Genomic DNA, 13,832 nt, shown 5'->3' with positions numbered 1-13,832 from the left:
CTCTATGTGTGTCTGAGACGGTATTTCATTCTTTCAACTCCATCCGTAAGTAGCAGGAGGAATGCGTCCTCTGTGTATTTTGTTACGCAAGCCTTTCAACCACAGTCTGAACTAATCAGAGTCAACTCACCAAAGGGTTTGACAAATCGTCTTTGTTTCAGCCTGAGAACAGGATTCAACATGAAGAGAGTGAGAGACAGAGGGCACACAGGGAAGCAGCTTGAGCTTTTTGGACCGTCAATTATCATTAATCACTCACTTAATTCAGGATCATCAGCCAAAACGCCAATTTTACCCTTGGACTTTCCATTTGAATGTCACTTGCTGCACGCTCTGTCTTATTCAAGCACATTGTTTTGTTTGATCTGCTAAACAATGGTCTGATAAAAAGTCAAAGAAAAGTCTGGCTACACACAAGAGCAGCTGAAAATAGCTCCCCCCCCCCCCCCCCCCCATAAGATTGCAGGAGAAGATAGATCTTCTTTCCTGAGACATTGACCGGAAATGCCTTTAGGACCGGAGCCAGTGAGGTGGGGTCCTTTGTCACCATGGTAACAGCTCAGGGGGACACATCCACATCATGCTGTGTCTGAACTCCTGAATCGACAAGACGGCAGATGGAAAATAAAATCGGAAAGGACAGGTGTGTGCGCATCGCACGTGAGTGTGAGTGTGTGTGTGTGTGTGTGGGGGGGGTCTGACTATGCTGCCGCCTAAAAGACATGCAGCAGACGCACGTCGAGCTGAAGAGAGGATTTAGACGAAAATGGAAATACGTCAATGCTACTAAACTCCTAAAAGTGTCGCATTTGTCTCTCTGGCTGATATTGACGGCGGTGGGGGATCGAGTAGAAAGAGTCCAGTATTGACACCGAGTGAGGAATAATCTCAATGTTCGCAGTAAAGACGACTCGAAACTCTCTCTGTTAATTAACACCCGAGGGCCTGAAAGGCTCCGACACAACTCCACCTGTAAAATGTGTGTAACTGAATGGAAAAGAAAAAAAAAGCAGATTAAAGAGGGAATATTACTGTTTGAAAAGCAGAAACATTAAGATATTTTATGATCAATCAGACAATGAATATCCAATTAGAGATTCATTATATGGATTTTGGGATTGACTCTTTAAAAAAAAAAAAAAATGAATTTGAGGGTTTGTTTGAGTTTGGCTTTTGAAACCATTTCCTGTCTTGACTACAATAAATATCAAGTAATAACAGGCCTAAACTTACCACTTTGGAAAGGAAATGTCTCATGACCTGCAAGTTCAGACAAAATAGGCAACAACCCGTTGCCTCCCTCTCTTCTTTCTCGTTATCTTCCTTGATCCAAATTAGCTTCAATTTCCAAAAAGAGACAAACAACCATCTTGTTTTAGCAGGAATGTCTGTGTTCCTAAAATCATCCTTCATATACTCCATGTGAAAAAAAAAAAGCAAATGCTCTTTTTTTCCCCAACCTTATTACCTTTACTCTCATAGACTCTCTGAGCTAACTCAACCTCTCCACCGCCTTCTCCCTTCCACCTCCATGGGTCTGGCACGTAGTTGTGGTTCGATCCCTTGGTGGGCGTCGCCCCCCTTGCCCACTGATGCCTAATGGAGCGGGACCGCCAAGGTGCCACTTAGTACGCACGATCACACATCAAGGCATCCATCTCATCTTCTGCGTGTCTATCTCGTCTCTTTTCTTAACTTCTCTCCTGTGCTGCTGGTTTCCACCATCCCTCTAACAACTCGCCATTTGGCGGGATTTCCTTAGAAGACCTGCGGCCCCCTCTGTTTGAATTTCAGTCACAACAGTCCTCGGCTACACGATAACAGCCAATCTGTTTTTTTTGTTGTTTTTTTTCCCTCACACGTCCCTCCCACTCACTCTCTCCGTGGGTGATGCAGGCCAACTTGAAACACGAGGCAGCGCGCTGAGGTAACCGTGGCCTCGAGCGTCGACACGTTAGGAAACGGGTTCCATAATGACGCAGTCCAAACAGAGCGTTAAGTGAGTCGGGGCGGGGACGGGGGGGGGGGGGGGGGGGGCATCCACTGTGGGAAGGTTCACGTCCGCTAAGTCTGAGCTGACGGTTGCAGACTCTGCGTCCTTGATTTCGATGGGATCAGCTCCACACGTTTCATGTCTCTACTTTCCACCCATAGAGAGGCGTAGAAATTCCCTAAAAACGTGTAAAGTGAATAACTTTTCCGTATATATTTGCTCAAACTCGGCGTCATACTTAGGATGTGGAAATGTGTGCGTGCATGGTGCCTGTGCAAGTAGGGGGCTTGTAGCAGGGGAGTGTATATGTGTATCTGTAACGCAGCCTGCGGCCCCTGAAGAGGCCTCCTGAATACTAACTGATAGAAAGCACTGTGACTCATCTAACGTTATCAGCAGTACTCATAATCTGCATGCACTCTCTAATAAGATTGCAAACCTCGACTGATGGACCACAGGTGAGTGAAAACGCCCGTGTTAGAATTCTGTGTGTGTAATGGAGAAAGAGGGAGAGAGCGAGAGAGAGAGAGGAACATTTTGAATAATTTGCCTTTGCTGTGGTCAGAATGGTAATTCTTTCTGCAGCTCACTTCATCACGCTGAAACTAATAAAAAGAGAGATGGAAGTCTATTCCATCCAGATCAGGCACGTCTCTAACTCACGATCGGTGAGCTTAGATTGAACAAAAGCCTTCATTATTTTGCCCTGTGAACATTTATTTTGAGCTTGCATTTAATAAAGGGAGTACTCTGAAAACTCTCCGACGCGATGGATTTCATCCTTGTGGACGATTCAAACATCCAGCTGTCCGCATCCACTAACGGAAATGTGAAGTGTGACACGCCTCGGCCTCTTCTTCTCTGTCCCCATTCATGCAGTTGAGATTAGAACGATTCATAGGCATGTGTGTGTTTATGGACAGGTGAGCGGGGGGCGGGGGGCTCTCTGTCCATATCTTCCCCACTACCGAAATCACTTCTTCTTCTTCTTCTTCTTCTTCTTCTTCTTCTTCTTCTTCCCCACGCCGCCCCACTCTCATGCCCCCGCCCCCGTCCTCCCTCTTCCTCCCTCCTCCGTCCCACCCTTTCTATCCAGCAGCTCGGCTCATCAATTATTTAACACCCAGAATCATGTAGAATTCTCTAAGAACCTTGTATGCCAACCCATTGTGCTTCTGTGAATTGATTCAAAACTCATTTGTGTGTGTTTGTGTGTGCGTCTGCATGTGTGTGCGTGTGTGAGAGCTTAACCTGCCGAAATCAAAAACCTTTCCTCTCTCTGCTTCGACGATGAGGCGCCTTTCTGCTGTAAAATGCCCTTTAATGTAACGCCTTTCCCCCACGGAGAAGACTAATGTGGCCATAAGCCCCCACTGGCACTTAGGGCCATTAGTACCATGTGATTGATGTACTGTAAAATGCAAAGAGGTTACAAGTTGTTTACCACCTCACAACTGTACATGGCTTATTGTAGCATGACTTCAGCCAGAAGGACTTTTTCCAAAATCCCTGCCAAGGTGCTCCTAGGATGTGCACTACTTTTGGGTAAAAGTTCCACTAATGTGGACGCAATATGGATGGGTGTGTAAATTCTGTAAAGTCTCCAAAATCGTAGTTTGATACTCATTATAGAGTTTTTATTTTTGACAGATGGACTTTAGATGGATTATTTTTTAATGAATATGGTTGATTCAATTACAAAGAAAACAAAGGTAAACTTAAACAACTATGGCCCGTTCATATAAAAATGTTTATTGAATGCATATTACTAAGTAGAAGAGAGTACAATGTAAACTTTTGGGGTTCTATTGCCGTTAATTTTAATGATTGTTTTTTAGGATCTCGTTTGCTCAACTTTCAATTGAGGCCACTATTCTAATCTTGTAATCTATGTAATCTGACAATCAACACTGACCCTGAAATGCTCCTTCTCCATCAGGGGAATGAAGCGCAGACAGTAAACAGCTGAAAGAGAATAACTTATGGCCTGTTTTGAAAAGATCTTGAACCAAATGCGAAAAAAAAGGCCACCAAAGACAGGCGTTCCGGCGCATGATGACCTTTGGGTGCAGTTAAGAGTTGAGTCTTGGACATAGGGCATGATTTTAATACAAGACGTTAATCCTTAATCCAAATACGTGCACACGCAGAAAGACACACACAACAACTGTTTGACTCACCCACTGAGGACCACGATGAAGTCCATGACGTTCCATCCGTTCCTGAGGTAGGAGCCTTTATGGAACACGAAGCCCAGGGCGATGATCTTGATCCCAGCCTCCAGGCAGAACATCCCGATGAAGTAGGGCTCCGTCTTCTCCTGTGAGAGCGAAGCAGCGATAACCAGCTCGCACTGAACCGCATGTTGAAGCACTGAGCATGAACGTCACGTTTAGGGCTTTCTTGAAGATCTCCAGGCTCCATCGGAGAGAGTTGAGAATAATCTTTCGATTTCAGCGGCTTGACAGAAAAGTGCAGAAGTGTCAGAAGTGTCCACGTGTTAACGACTCACCAGCCTCTTTGACATCGGGGTCTTGTCCTCTCCGGGAAGATGCTGCTCCAGAGCCAAGACGATACAGTTGGCGATGATGGTTGTGAGGATCAGGTACTCAAACGGAGTGGAAGGACGAGGTTAAGGAGCTTTTCACTGACAAAGTGGGTTCATTTTGAAAGCATGAGGCTGGTGATACGTTTTAGTCATTTAGTCAACAAATTCCTTTGAATGATCAAAACCAAACATGTTATGACCTTCAGCATGACTTCCTCTGACGGCGGTCCTCTTTAAAACAGGTAATGAATATACATAAACATTCATTAATAAAAGATTTGATGACTCCCAAAACAAGAGGACACTGCAGATTTTAGAAAACATTGCTGAAAAAGGGAATAAATGGTGCATTTGCTAAGAATCAAGCCACATGGTGTGATCAACAGAAAATAAACTACAATAGAAATTGGAAGTTCAAACACAGAGGAATAACTCTTCTTAGAGACAACAGTTAATTATTTGTGTCTTTTTTTTCCCCAGACAATTTGTTGACAATAAGAACCGTATGTCACATGGCCAGCCTCACCCTTTAAGAAATGGATTATTTACAGAAAGTCGAATACAAATGCAACGCCACAAAATCTTCTCTTAGAATAATAAAAACACAATACGATCCACACACTAAAAACAACCTCTAAGCAATGTTTAATTTGATCACATGTCATCTTAGCATTGACGGTGACATTGGCTGACATTGTTTTCTCTGTATGAAACAAAGCAGAATAACTTGAATGTTATGCGGCTCGGGGGCCGCAAACCCAACCAGACGCAGGCTAAACATTACGTGAGGTCAGCTATGACAGACAGTCCACACACACACACACACACGCACTCACACACAGAGGCAACAGAGGGCTTATCAAGGAGGGATGATCGGCGGCGCCTTAAACGTGATCCCTTAAACAGGTTCACCTACTGCAAGCTCCGCTGCCTGCTCTATGGGACCCGCGCTGGTTGTCGGTTCAGCGCCAGCCGCTCTGGGGTTGAGCAAAGCCAGCAATGTGTTCTTTATCAACTGCTGCTGTGTGGGCAGTCCCCGTTCGACTGGTTATGTGCAGAAGAGGTGGGAAGGGAGGAAGCTTAGAGCCGCAGAGCGGAGACAGGGAGGGAGAGAGCGGAAGTGAGAAGGAGGCAGCAGATAGCAGAAGGATGAAACAGGACGGAGTGATAAGGGGGAGGACGGCGGATCAGTGGAGACGAGGGTTATTTAAGGTGTCAGAAGCCGGTGGGCGAGGAGGAGGCAATGGGACCAAATAAGACCCGACACGGGACTTATCAATGTGGAGCTATGAGAAGCTGAATAAACAAGGCGAACATAATCTTACTCCCACCAGCCTGCGGGGATTCTAACTTAAACCCGAGACTGAGCAACAGATTTGACTCAGCGATTGGAAGTTCATCTCAGAGATTTTAGGGGAACCCCCCCCCCCCCCTTCCCACATTGGCCCTTGACAATGAGTACATGACAGGTATGAAAACAAAGAGCAAAGAGGGGTTTGACGGCATTAAAACTGTCTCAGGGTGGTTGAAACAAAGTAAAACATGCCCCCCCCCCCCCTTTTATAATAACTAGCATCCACAGCCTTGTGGCGCTCCGCATTCCTTCAAACACAAAGGGGACACAAACCTATGAGTACCTGCCAAGCCCAATAAACATGCAATAACTTGTTAAAGTGTTAAAGTGAGGGTTTGATCACGTTGTGGGAAGCAGGAAACATTTAACTTTCACACATCAGGCAGATAAGAAGCAACGCTATTTTGGAGTTGTGATTCTGGCAACCTCACAAGTTTAAATTATACTCACTCTCATTTAGTCTCTGTGTTTCAGTCTGTGCCAACCTCCCTCTGACAAATTAGCATTTCACACCCAGAACAACAAGAATCAAGAAAGTACAATTTCTTCAAGAAAGCTAAACTACAAAGTGCTAAAAGTGACTGCCATCGTGAACCAGTCAAAAACCATTTCACCAGTTGGTCGGTAGCTTCATTTAATGCTCATTGCACCTGCCTGCAGCACTGGATTAGGAACTAACAGCTAAGATTCCATCCTGATGTGTTACGGATGTTATCAATCCCCAGACATTTCGATCAATTTTCTCATGTAATGCGATAAAATTCATATAGTCGAAATAGGCCCTAATCACGCAAATTCAACACGTGTCTCTGACCAAAAACTGTGTGACGGCGATCACGGATCGTCTAGCAGGTTCAGCAGCGAGGCGCTTCGTGAGCCATCCTGTGAGTCACAGTGACGCCGGCGCTCGGGCCTCGACTCCTCAAACATGCGCGTAAAAATAGACACCGAGACAGAGTGTGATGGCCTGTGCATTTCTGTGAACACGCTCAGGCGCAGAGTGTAATCACCGCGAGCAGTAAAATTAACTCTTTTTCCACCCGAGGAGCGAAAAAAAGAAGAGATAAAACTGATAAACTAAGTTATATTTACATTGCTGTGTGCTGTTATTCAAACACGCACGAGGTAGAGATGTTGTCGGCTGGATGGATTTAACAGAGTGCGGCGTCAAACAACGTCGGATCTCTCTCAGGTGGATGTGCAGTCATGATACCCAATGCAGGCGTTAACACATTCCTACAACATCTTTTGCAGAATTTTTTTTTTAAATCAATTTCTGTAGAAGTTCTGAGACCAGTGCATATGTGTTATAGTTCAAGGCCAAATTCCTTCAGCTACACCGTGGTTAAAAAGTAAAGAAAACCCAAGCAAAGTGGGAACACGTTTTTTCAGACATGAATTCCATGTATGTCTGACATATGATGGCAATAAACGTTTCCTGATTCCTTGTAAATATAGATAAATGAGGAGGACGACTTCAACACACGGGTCATTTCCTCTCTAATTTTTCCATTTCCATTTTTCATGTAAGAAAGCAAATTTAGAGGGAAATGAATACTCTTCCTCGGGTTCAAAATGTCTTGAGAGACATTTGACTAAGCATTTAGAAGCTTTAATTCACCCTTAATCAAATTAACATTTGTGCACTTCTGGTTAGGCCTAACAAAGATTTAAAATGTACAGGCAGGCCTTTAAAAGAAAAGCTACCCATCCTGTTAAATACTTAAATGTCTAGGAAAAAAACGAACCAACCAGCACGTGCCTATTACTGTGTGCACTGATGAATCGAACCATTAAATTCATCCATGAATTATTTACCTTCTCAATGGGAAACATCCCACCGTGGGGGATCCCAGCGGGGATCAGACAGGTGGAGCAGCTGTCAGTCCTCACGAGGCCTGCCACACAGAACTCAGGCCGTGGACTTAATAAGCACTTCCTCCTCCCCCCGCCGGGCCTTGATCAGCCAGACCGCAACCTCAGGCAGGCACGGCGGGCCGAGGTACACGCAGACACTCATCGAGCCACCGCTGCAGAAACGTACGAGAGAATAACCCACCGGTGGAAACACCAAAACAGAGTGGGATGTGCTCTCTTGAGCCCACACACAGGACGAATTCCCCGAATTGATCTGCTGTTAATTAAGGAATGAAAAAAATAAAATAAAAAGAGACTCTTACAGCTGGGTGACAAGGTGACGGCTGACCTTTTGGAGATGCCCAGCTGAGATAGTGTGTGTGTGTGTGTGTGTGTGTGTGTGTGCTTTAGTTGAGTTTCAGATGATGAGACACCAGAGATTAAAAATAAATGTCTGAAAATGTTATTTCATAAATATAAGCATAACTCACAGGGGTTACACTGCTGAAAAAAGGGTTAAGAACCACTGCTTTAAAGGCTTTGGTGTTAAGGGTGATTAACACAACAAGGTTTATGTTTAATTTGAGTGATCAAGTGAAACTGCCAGTTTGTGAACAATTTACCTAAAGAATGGGTAGAAAAGCCCAAAAGTCACTCAAGAGGTGATCAGTGCTGGATGTGTAAATGGACAACTGCTAAGTTTTCTATATTAGCTTAAAAGCTCAAAGTATGCTTCTTCAACCAGGGGGCGTTGAGGCTGGGAAGCAGGCTAAAGAAGCCATCCTGCCGACGTGGGTTCTCACGACTATATAAACTATGTGTATCATTGCTTACATATGTCTTCATGTGAAAAATGAGTGTCGTCATTTGTGCGTACTCGCATATTTACCGTTAATTAATCCTCCCACTCAAAACATGACTCGCATACATTGAAGAGCCAACAACCAGAACACAGAATGAATCAGCTCAGCTTCAGACTCCTCAAAACCATATTAGTGAACAGAATGCTGTGGGATGTTAATAATAATAATGACTAACGATTTGTGGTAGTAGGACAGTACAATCAGACATCATTCCATATAAATCCTGGTAATCAGATACAGTGGAGCTCATTAGATGTAACGAGACACTCCCTCCTCAACCGCACATTAACCTGGAGGATGTTTAGTCTGGCTGCTTTCCTTCTGGTCACTGCAGCATGGATTGTACTCTCGACACAGAATATGTGCTTCTGAGTGCAAATACACCATCAGAGTTGCTCATGACCGAACCACCAAGGGGATGAAATCGGATATGATAACTAACGTGCGCACACACACACAAACACCTCTTGTTGATTGAAACTCATCCTGTTTCTATTTTTAATCACCTCTATAGATGGGTGAGCCTGGAGACAATAGACAGCGATCAACAACAGGGGCCCACTCATTCTATTCACAGGTTTTCTTTTTTATTATAATCAACTAGGCCAGTCAGTCAGTCAGGAAGCTGTTGAGTGGAGCAGAACAAAAGCAGAGAGGAGGCCACACCTGGCCCGGGCCCTGGCCGAGCAGCACAAACACGCCACCAATGGACGTTTGCCTGTCGCCGTCCTCTTCAGGCGACAAAATAATCATCAATGCAACATCATTTTTTGAAAATCCAATCAAAGTGGTTAGGTAACACAGATTTGGGGAGTGCTACTCTTTGGATTAATAGTATGAGCGCAGTGGGGAGCGTCGCCCCAAGTGCAGCCGGCCCCCGGCTAAATCAACAGAACCAGGAGAAGCTCGGATTACCACACACAAAGAGGGAGAGCCACAGGTATACATTATTCCACTATATGTTTACATAGAAAATAGTGGTGTGCTGCTATACTAATGAACACTACTGTATTGTATAAGTATTGTATAGCACCTAAAAAGTAGTAGCAGTATACCACAACCATCACCATAAAAAGCGAAACTCTTGTGTGTTCCGCTAATAAAATTTCCAAAATTCCATCCAATTATAGATTATTGGCCTATAAAATGGTCAGATAATGTCACTGGTCGACTGGTTGATAGTCTGATTTAATATTTGTTGTTTCTTGTCCCCACCCACCCCCAATAAATAATGTTTGACAAACAGCTGCTGGAGTGAATTCTTACTCTGTGTGTGTGTGTGCTGTCCATGGTGCTGAAAGAGACATTTATTGCCACGCACTAAACATAATTTGGTTGTTTAGGGACTTGCCCGAAAGAAATTGTGGTGTGCACTTGTAGGAATGTAATAAAATGGTTCATGTTTATTTGTTACAGTTTACCCACCTCAATAATTCACACCCACACGACTCCTTTCACGTCTCCGACGAAGGCGTTTGTATATTTCACACATCACCCGCTTCATTTAAAACATACAGCAGGAAGAAGAAGATAAAAAAAAGGATATGGCCACTCAATGACTTTCTTGGCGTACTTCCTGACCACGTTGTCCTCGCCGAAGATGAAGAGGGACCTGTTGACGGTGAAGCAGTTCTCCCTGACCGGGATGGGGTTGTACAAGGCCATGGTGCGGGCACGCTGCGCTTTGGTCTGCTTGAAGGCGGGGGAGATGCCACCTGTGGACACGGCCGCCCCATCGCGGTTGCGGTTGCGCTCGGACCCTCCATCACCTGAGCTCAACAAGCCCGGCACGTCGTCTCCGAACCGGGCCATTCTGTCGGGAGGGGAGACGGGGAGAGGGGGGAAAGGGAGGTTATAGTCTCCTAGAAAGGAGGGCGCGGTGCTGCGCTAGAGGCGGCCAGCTGCCGAGTGGCCAGGTCCTGACCAGCTTCAGTCCATCGTCAGGTTCATTCGGAGAAAAAAAAAATCCCCACCAAACTCCGTGTTCTTCACGGATTAGTCTCCAGTCGGTCCGATTTGGGAGGCGCTCGCGGATTTCAAGTGCGCTCTGCGTAAAACAAAAAGGACACCGATCCAAAAAAGTAATTAAATTCCGCCTTGTTATACAATCCGACGTCTTGAATGAATCTGTGAAAAAGGATTCATTTGGCAGCGTTTGATTCACATCCAAAACACCAATTTCTTTAAGAGAGGCGGCAACAGGTCCCGTCTTCAGCCATCCTCCGTCCGCTGAGCGTGCAGCACGAGCGCAGGCTGATCCAAAGGGATGTTATATTTACCAGCAGCAGCCCTCTGAGTAATTCAGAGCACATCACTGCTGTCTCCTCTTCTGCGTTGACCACCTACTAAAAGGAACACTATCCTACTGCGTGCGTAGGACGACCGGGAAAAAAGAGAAAAAAAACTTTGGCATTTTCCACGACATCCCCCCCCCCCTCCCTCCACCCCCCGATGCAAAAATGACAAAGCAAACGGGCAACTATGTGTCACGTGTATCGGAAAGGAAAAGCCTCCATCCGCCTTGTCTGCATTGGGGGAGCGAAAGAAGTGAATCCACCTTCCCCATCGCGCCGAGCACAACGAGAGCAGCGTCCCCTAACGCCACATGCTCCACTTCAATACCTCCCACGTGCACTTTAGATAACAAATATGGAAGTAAATCTGTGCCATCGGGGGTTGAAATAAAAAGTTGATTGAATTTCTAGCACTGAATATTTATGCATTGAAATTATGTACCTGAATGTTTTTCAACATTAAAACACCGCAAAAAAATTCAACCTAAAAGAAAAAATGTTGAAATATTCGAAATGGAGGCTACAATATTCAACCGCAAAAAATTCAACCTTGGCACACCAATATGCGGAGGCTACAATATTCAACCCAAATAAATTCAACCTTGGCACATCAACATCCGGGACACTAAGGAGGAGCAATCGATTCTAGATTCAAGATCAGTAGCGTGCGTCAAGCTAAAGGAGCGAGCACCCAAAACACCTTCGGCTTCGGATTGTATCCATGTCCAATAATAACGGGACTTTAACTCTTCTTCATGCCATCAGTGTGGCAACGTATGAAGAAATACATAAAAGAACATATAATGTTCACCCTAAACCAAAACGTTTGCTTGCCACTGACGATATACAACTCTATTAAAATATACAAATCAACTGAAATCGATCAAGCTCGGTTGGCCGAGTGGGTAGCACAGCCGCTCTGTGGCACTACGTTATTTTGCGCGACACGGTTCGAATCCCGGTTGTGGCGGACTTTTAATAAATGTTCTTTTATGTATTTCTTCATACGTGGCAGTGACGTAGTGCTCACTTATACAATCGTAATCGCTGCAATGGATATGGGATGCATTTTTGAACATTTTCAGAACAATATGTTTGCAAATGTGTGACGACTCAAGTGACGGAGGCAGACAACACCTGCCTGCCGGGGGGAAACAAACACGCACCCGTAGCCAAACCATTAGGTTCAAAAACCAGTAGGCACGTAACACCGGGGGAAAACAAACACGCACCCGTAGCCAAACCAGTAGTTCAAAAACCAGTAGGCACGTAACACCGTCACTGAAAAATGGGTTCTCGTTTCAGACTTTACGAGCAAATACAGGATCCCTTTGAGATAAATTCTAAAGCCTCGCATTAAGACGTACATCCCTTTATGTAAGACTCTGCGCTACTTGCAGGTCGCTGTGTTGTGCCAGATCCTCAATAAAGTTTACCCATGGCCACGAAGACTCATTTAACGTTACGTGGACTTTGAATGTCGCTTAATACCCAACTGAGATCGGCTTGTGCCGCTGTGAAAAAGGATCCTTCCACCGACGCTACTGCGGTTATTCCTGCATGTCCTGTCGGGTTTATGCGTCTGCGCGCTCCGTTAAAGCCGCTGCCCCCCCCCCCCCCCCCCACTACGATACAGCGGCTCATCTGCCTCTTCAAGCGCGTTCCTGGTTTTCAAAACTCCGCCAATCACTCCTAACAGCTTGTCGAAGGATCTCAGCATCATTAAATGAATTCAAAACTAGAAGAAGAGGCGTATTGTGAGCGGCTGTACGCTCTCGTTTAACTTCCGCTTAGTTCATGTCCAACACAGTCTGTTAATGTACAAATGTCAGCTGTCTATTACGGAATCTTACAGACACAAACCACACTGATGACATGAAGAAGAGTTAAAGTCCCGTTATTATTGGACATGGATACAATCCGAAGCCGAAGGTGTTTTGGGTGCTCGCTCCTTTAGCTTGACGCACGCTACTGATCTTGAATCTAGAATCGATTGCTCCTCCTTAGTGTCCCGGATGTTGGTGTGCCAAGGTTGAATTTATTTGGGTTGAATATTGTAGCCTCCGCATATTGGTGTGCCAAGGTTGAATTTTTTGCGGTTGAATATTGTAGCCTCCATTTCGAATATTTCAACATTTTTTTTTTTTAGGTTGAATTTTTTTGCGGTGTTTTAATGTTGAAAAACATTCAGGTACATAATTTCAATGCATAAATATTCAGTGCTAGAAATTCAATCAACTTTTTATTTCAACCCCCGATGGCACAGATTTACTTCCATAAACAAACCACGTGTTAACATACAAAACATGACAAAGTCATGATGAAAACCCATGTCAGATACATCTTGACAAGTAGAGATTAAACCAACCAAAATTGAACTTTTGGCAGCCCGTGGACCTGTTTAGCTGTTTGAGATACCAGGAACAGTGGTGAGGTAAGGCATCTTCTCAAAATGTGGGAAAAGTACTAAAAGTCTACTTCGGGATGAGCTTTTTGGAGTGACGGGTCAGTGTACCCTTTGAAGAGGGGACATGCTGTGGTTTCTGATTGTTATGTTGTTCACCCTGCATGTGCATGTTCCGGAAGAGCAAACTGAGAGCTGGTCCACACGCCGAGTGTGCAGTAGTAAAACACCTGTTGCACAAATACAAAAATAAACAGACACTCGGGAAGACAGCAGCCAGCATCTTTGGCTAATTACAGTGTTCACGGCCTATTATTGGCTAGTGCTGCTGTGTGCTGGCTGGAAGTAATCGTATCCACTCTCATGAGGAGGAAAGCTTTTCCCAAGCAAGAGGATGGGAGTGTGGAGTTAAAGTGTTACACTCAGATCTGACAGTGTACTGTCAGATCTGAGGAAAATGTACATGAATCAATTGGCTGAAAGAGGACCCGACTGATGATATTTTATACGTTTTTATTG

The 13,832-nt window shown here is 44.8% G+C and overlaps 1 protein-coding gene across 7 annotated transcripts in view; it reads right to left on the bottom strand.

Moving 5' to 3' along the window:
• Positions 1 to 13,832, bottom strand: part of LOC119216279 (voltage-dependent R-type calcium channel subunit alpha-1E) — a 77,777-nt gene that overhangs the window by 38,681 nt on the left and 25,264 nt on the right. For all 7 annotated transcript variants that reach the window (XR_009956683.1, XM_062563239.1, XM_062563238.1 and 4 more), the window contains 3 exons: positions 10,163 to 10,428; positions 4,506 to 4,612; positions 4,174 to 4,313 (listed from right to left, as the gene is read on the bottom strand). Coding sequence is in view for 6 of the 7 variants with exons in the window: in XM_062563239.1 (XP_062419223.1) it covers positions 4,174 to 4,313; positions 4,506 to 4,612; positions 10,163 to 10,428 (513 nt within the window). In the remaining variant the exon portion in view is untranslated. The remainder of the gene's footprint in view (positions 1 to 4,173; positions 4,314 to 4,505; positions 4,613 to 10,162; positions 10,429 to 13,832) is intronic.

The sequence above is a fragment of the Pungitius pungitius genome, chromosome 7 (genome assembly GCF_949316345.1).
Source record: "Pungitius pungitius chromosome 7, fPunPun2.1, whole genome shotgun sequence".
NCBI lineage: Eukaryota > Metazoa > Chordata > Actinopteri > Perciformes > Gasterosteidae > Pungitius > Pungitius pungitius.
This window is presented reverse-complemented; position numbering and strand designations above follow the sequence as displayed.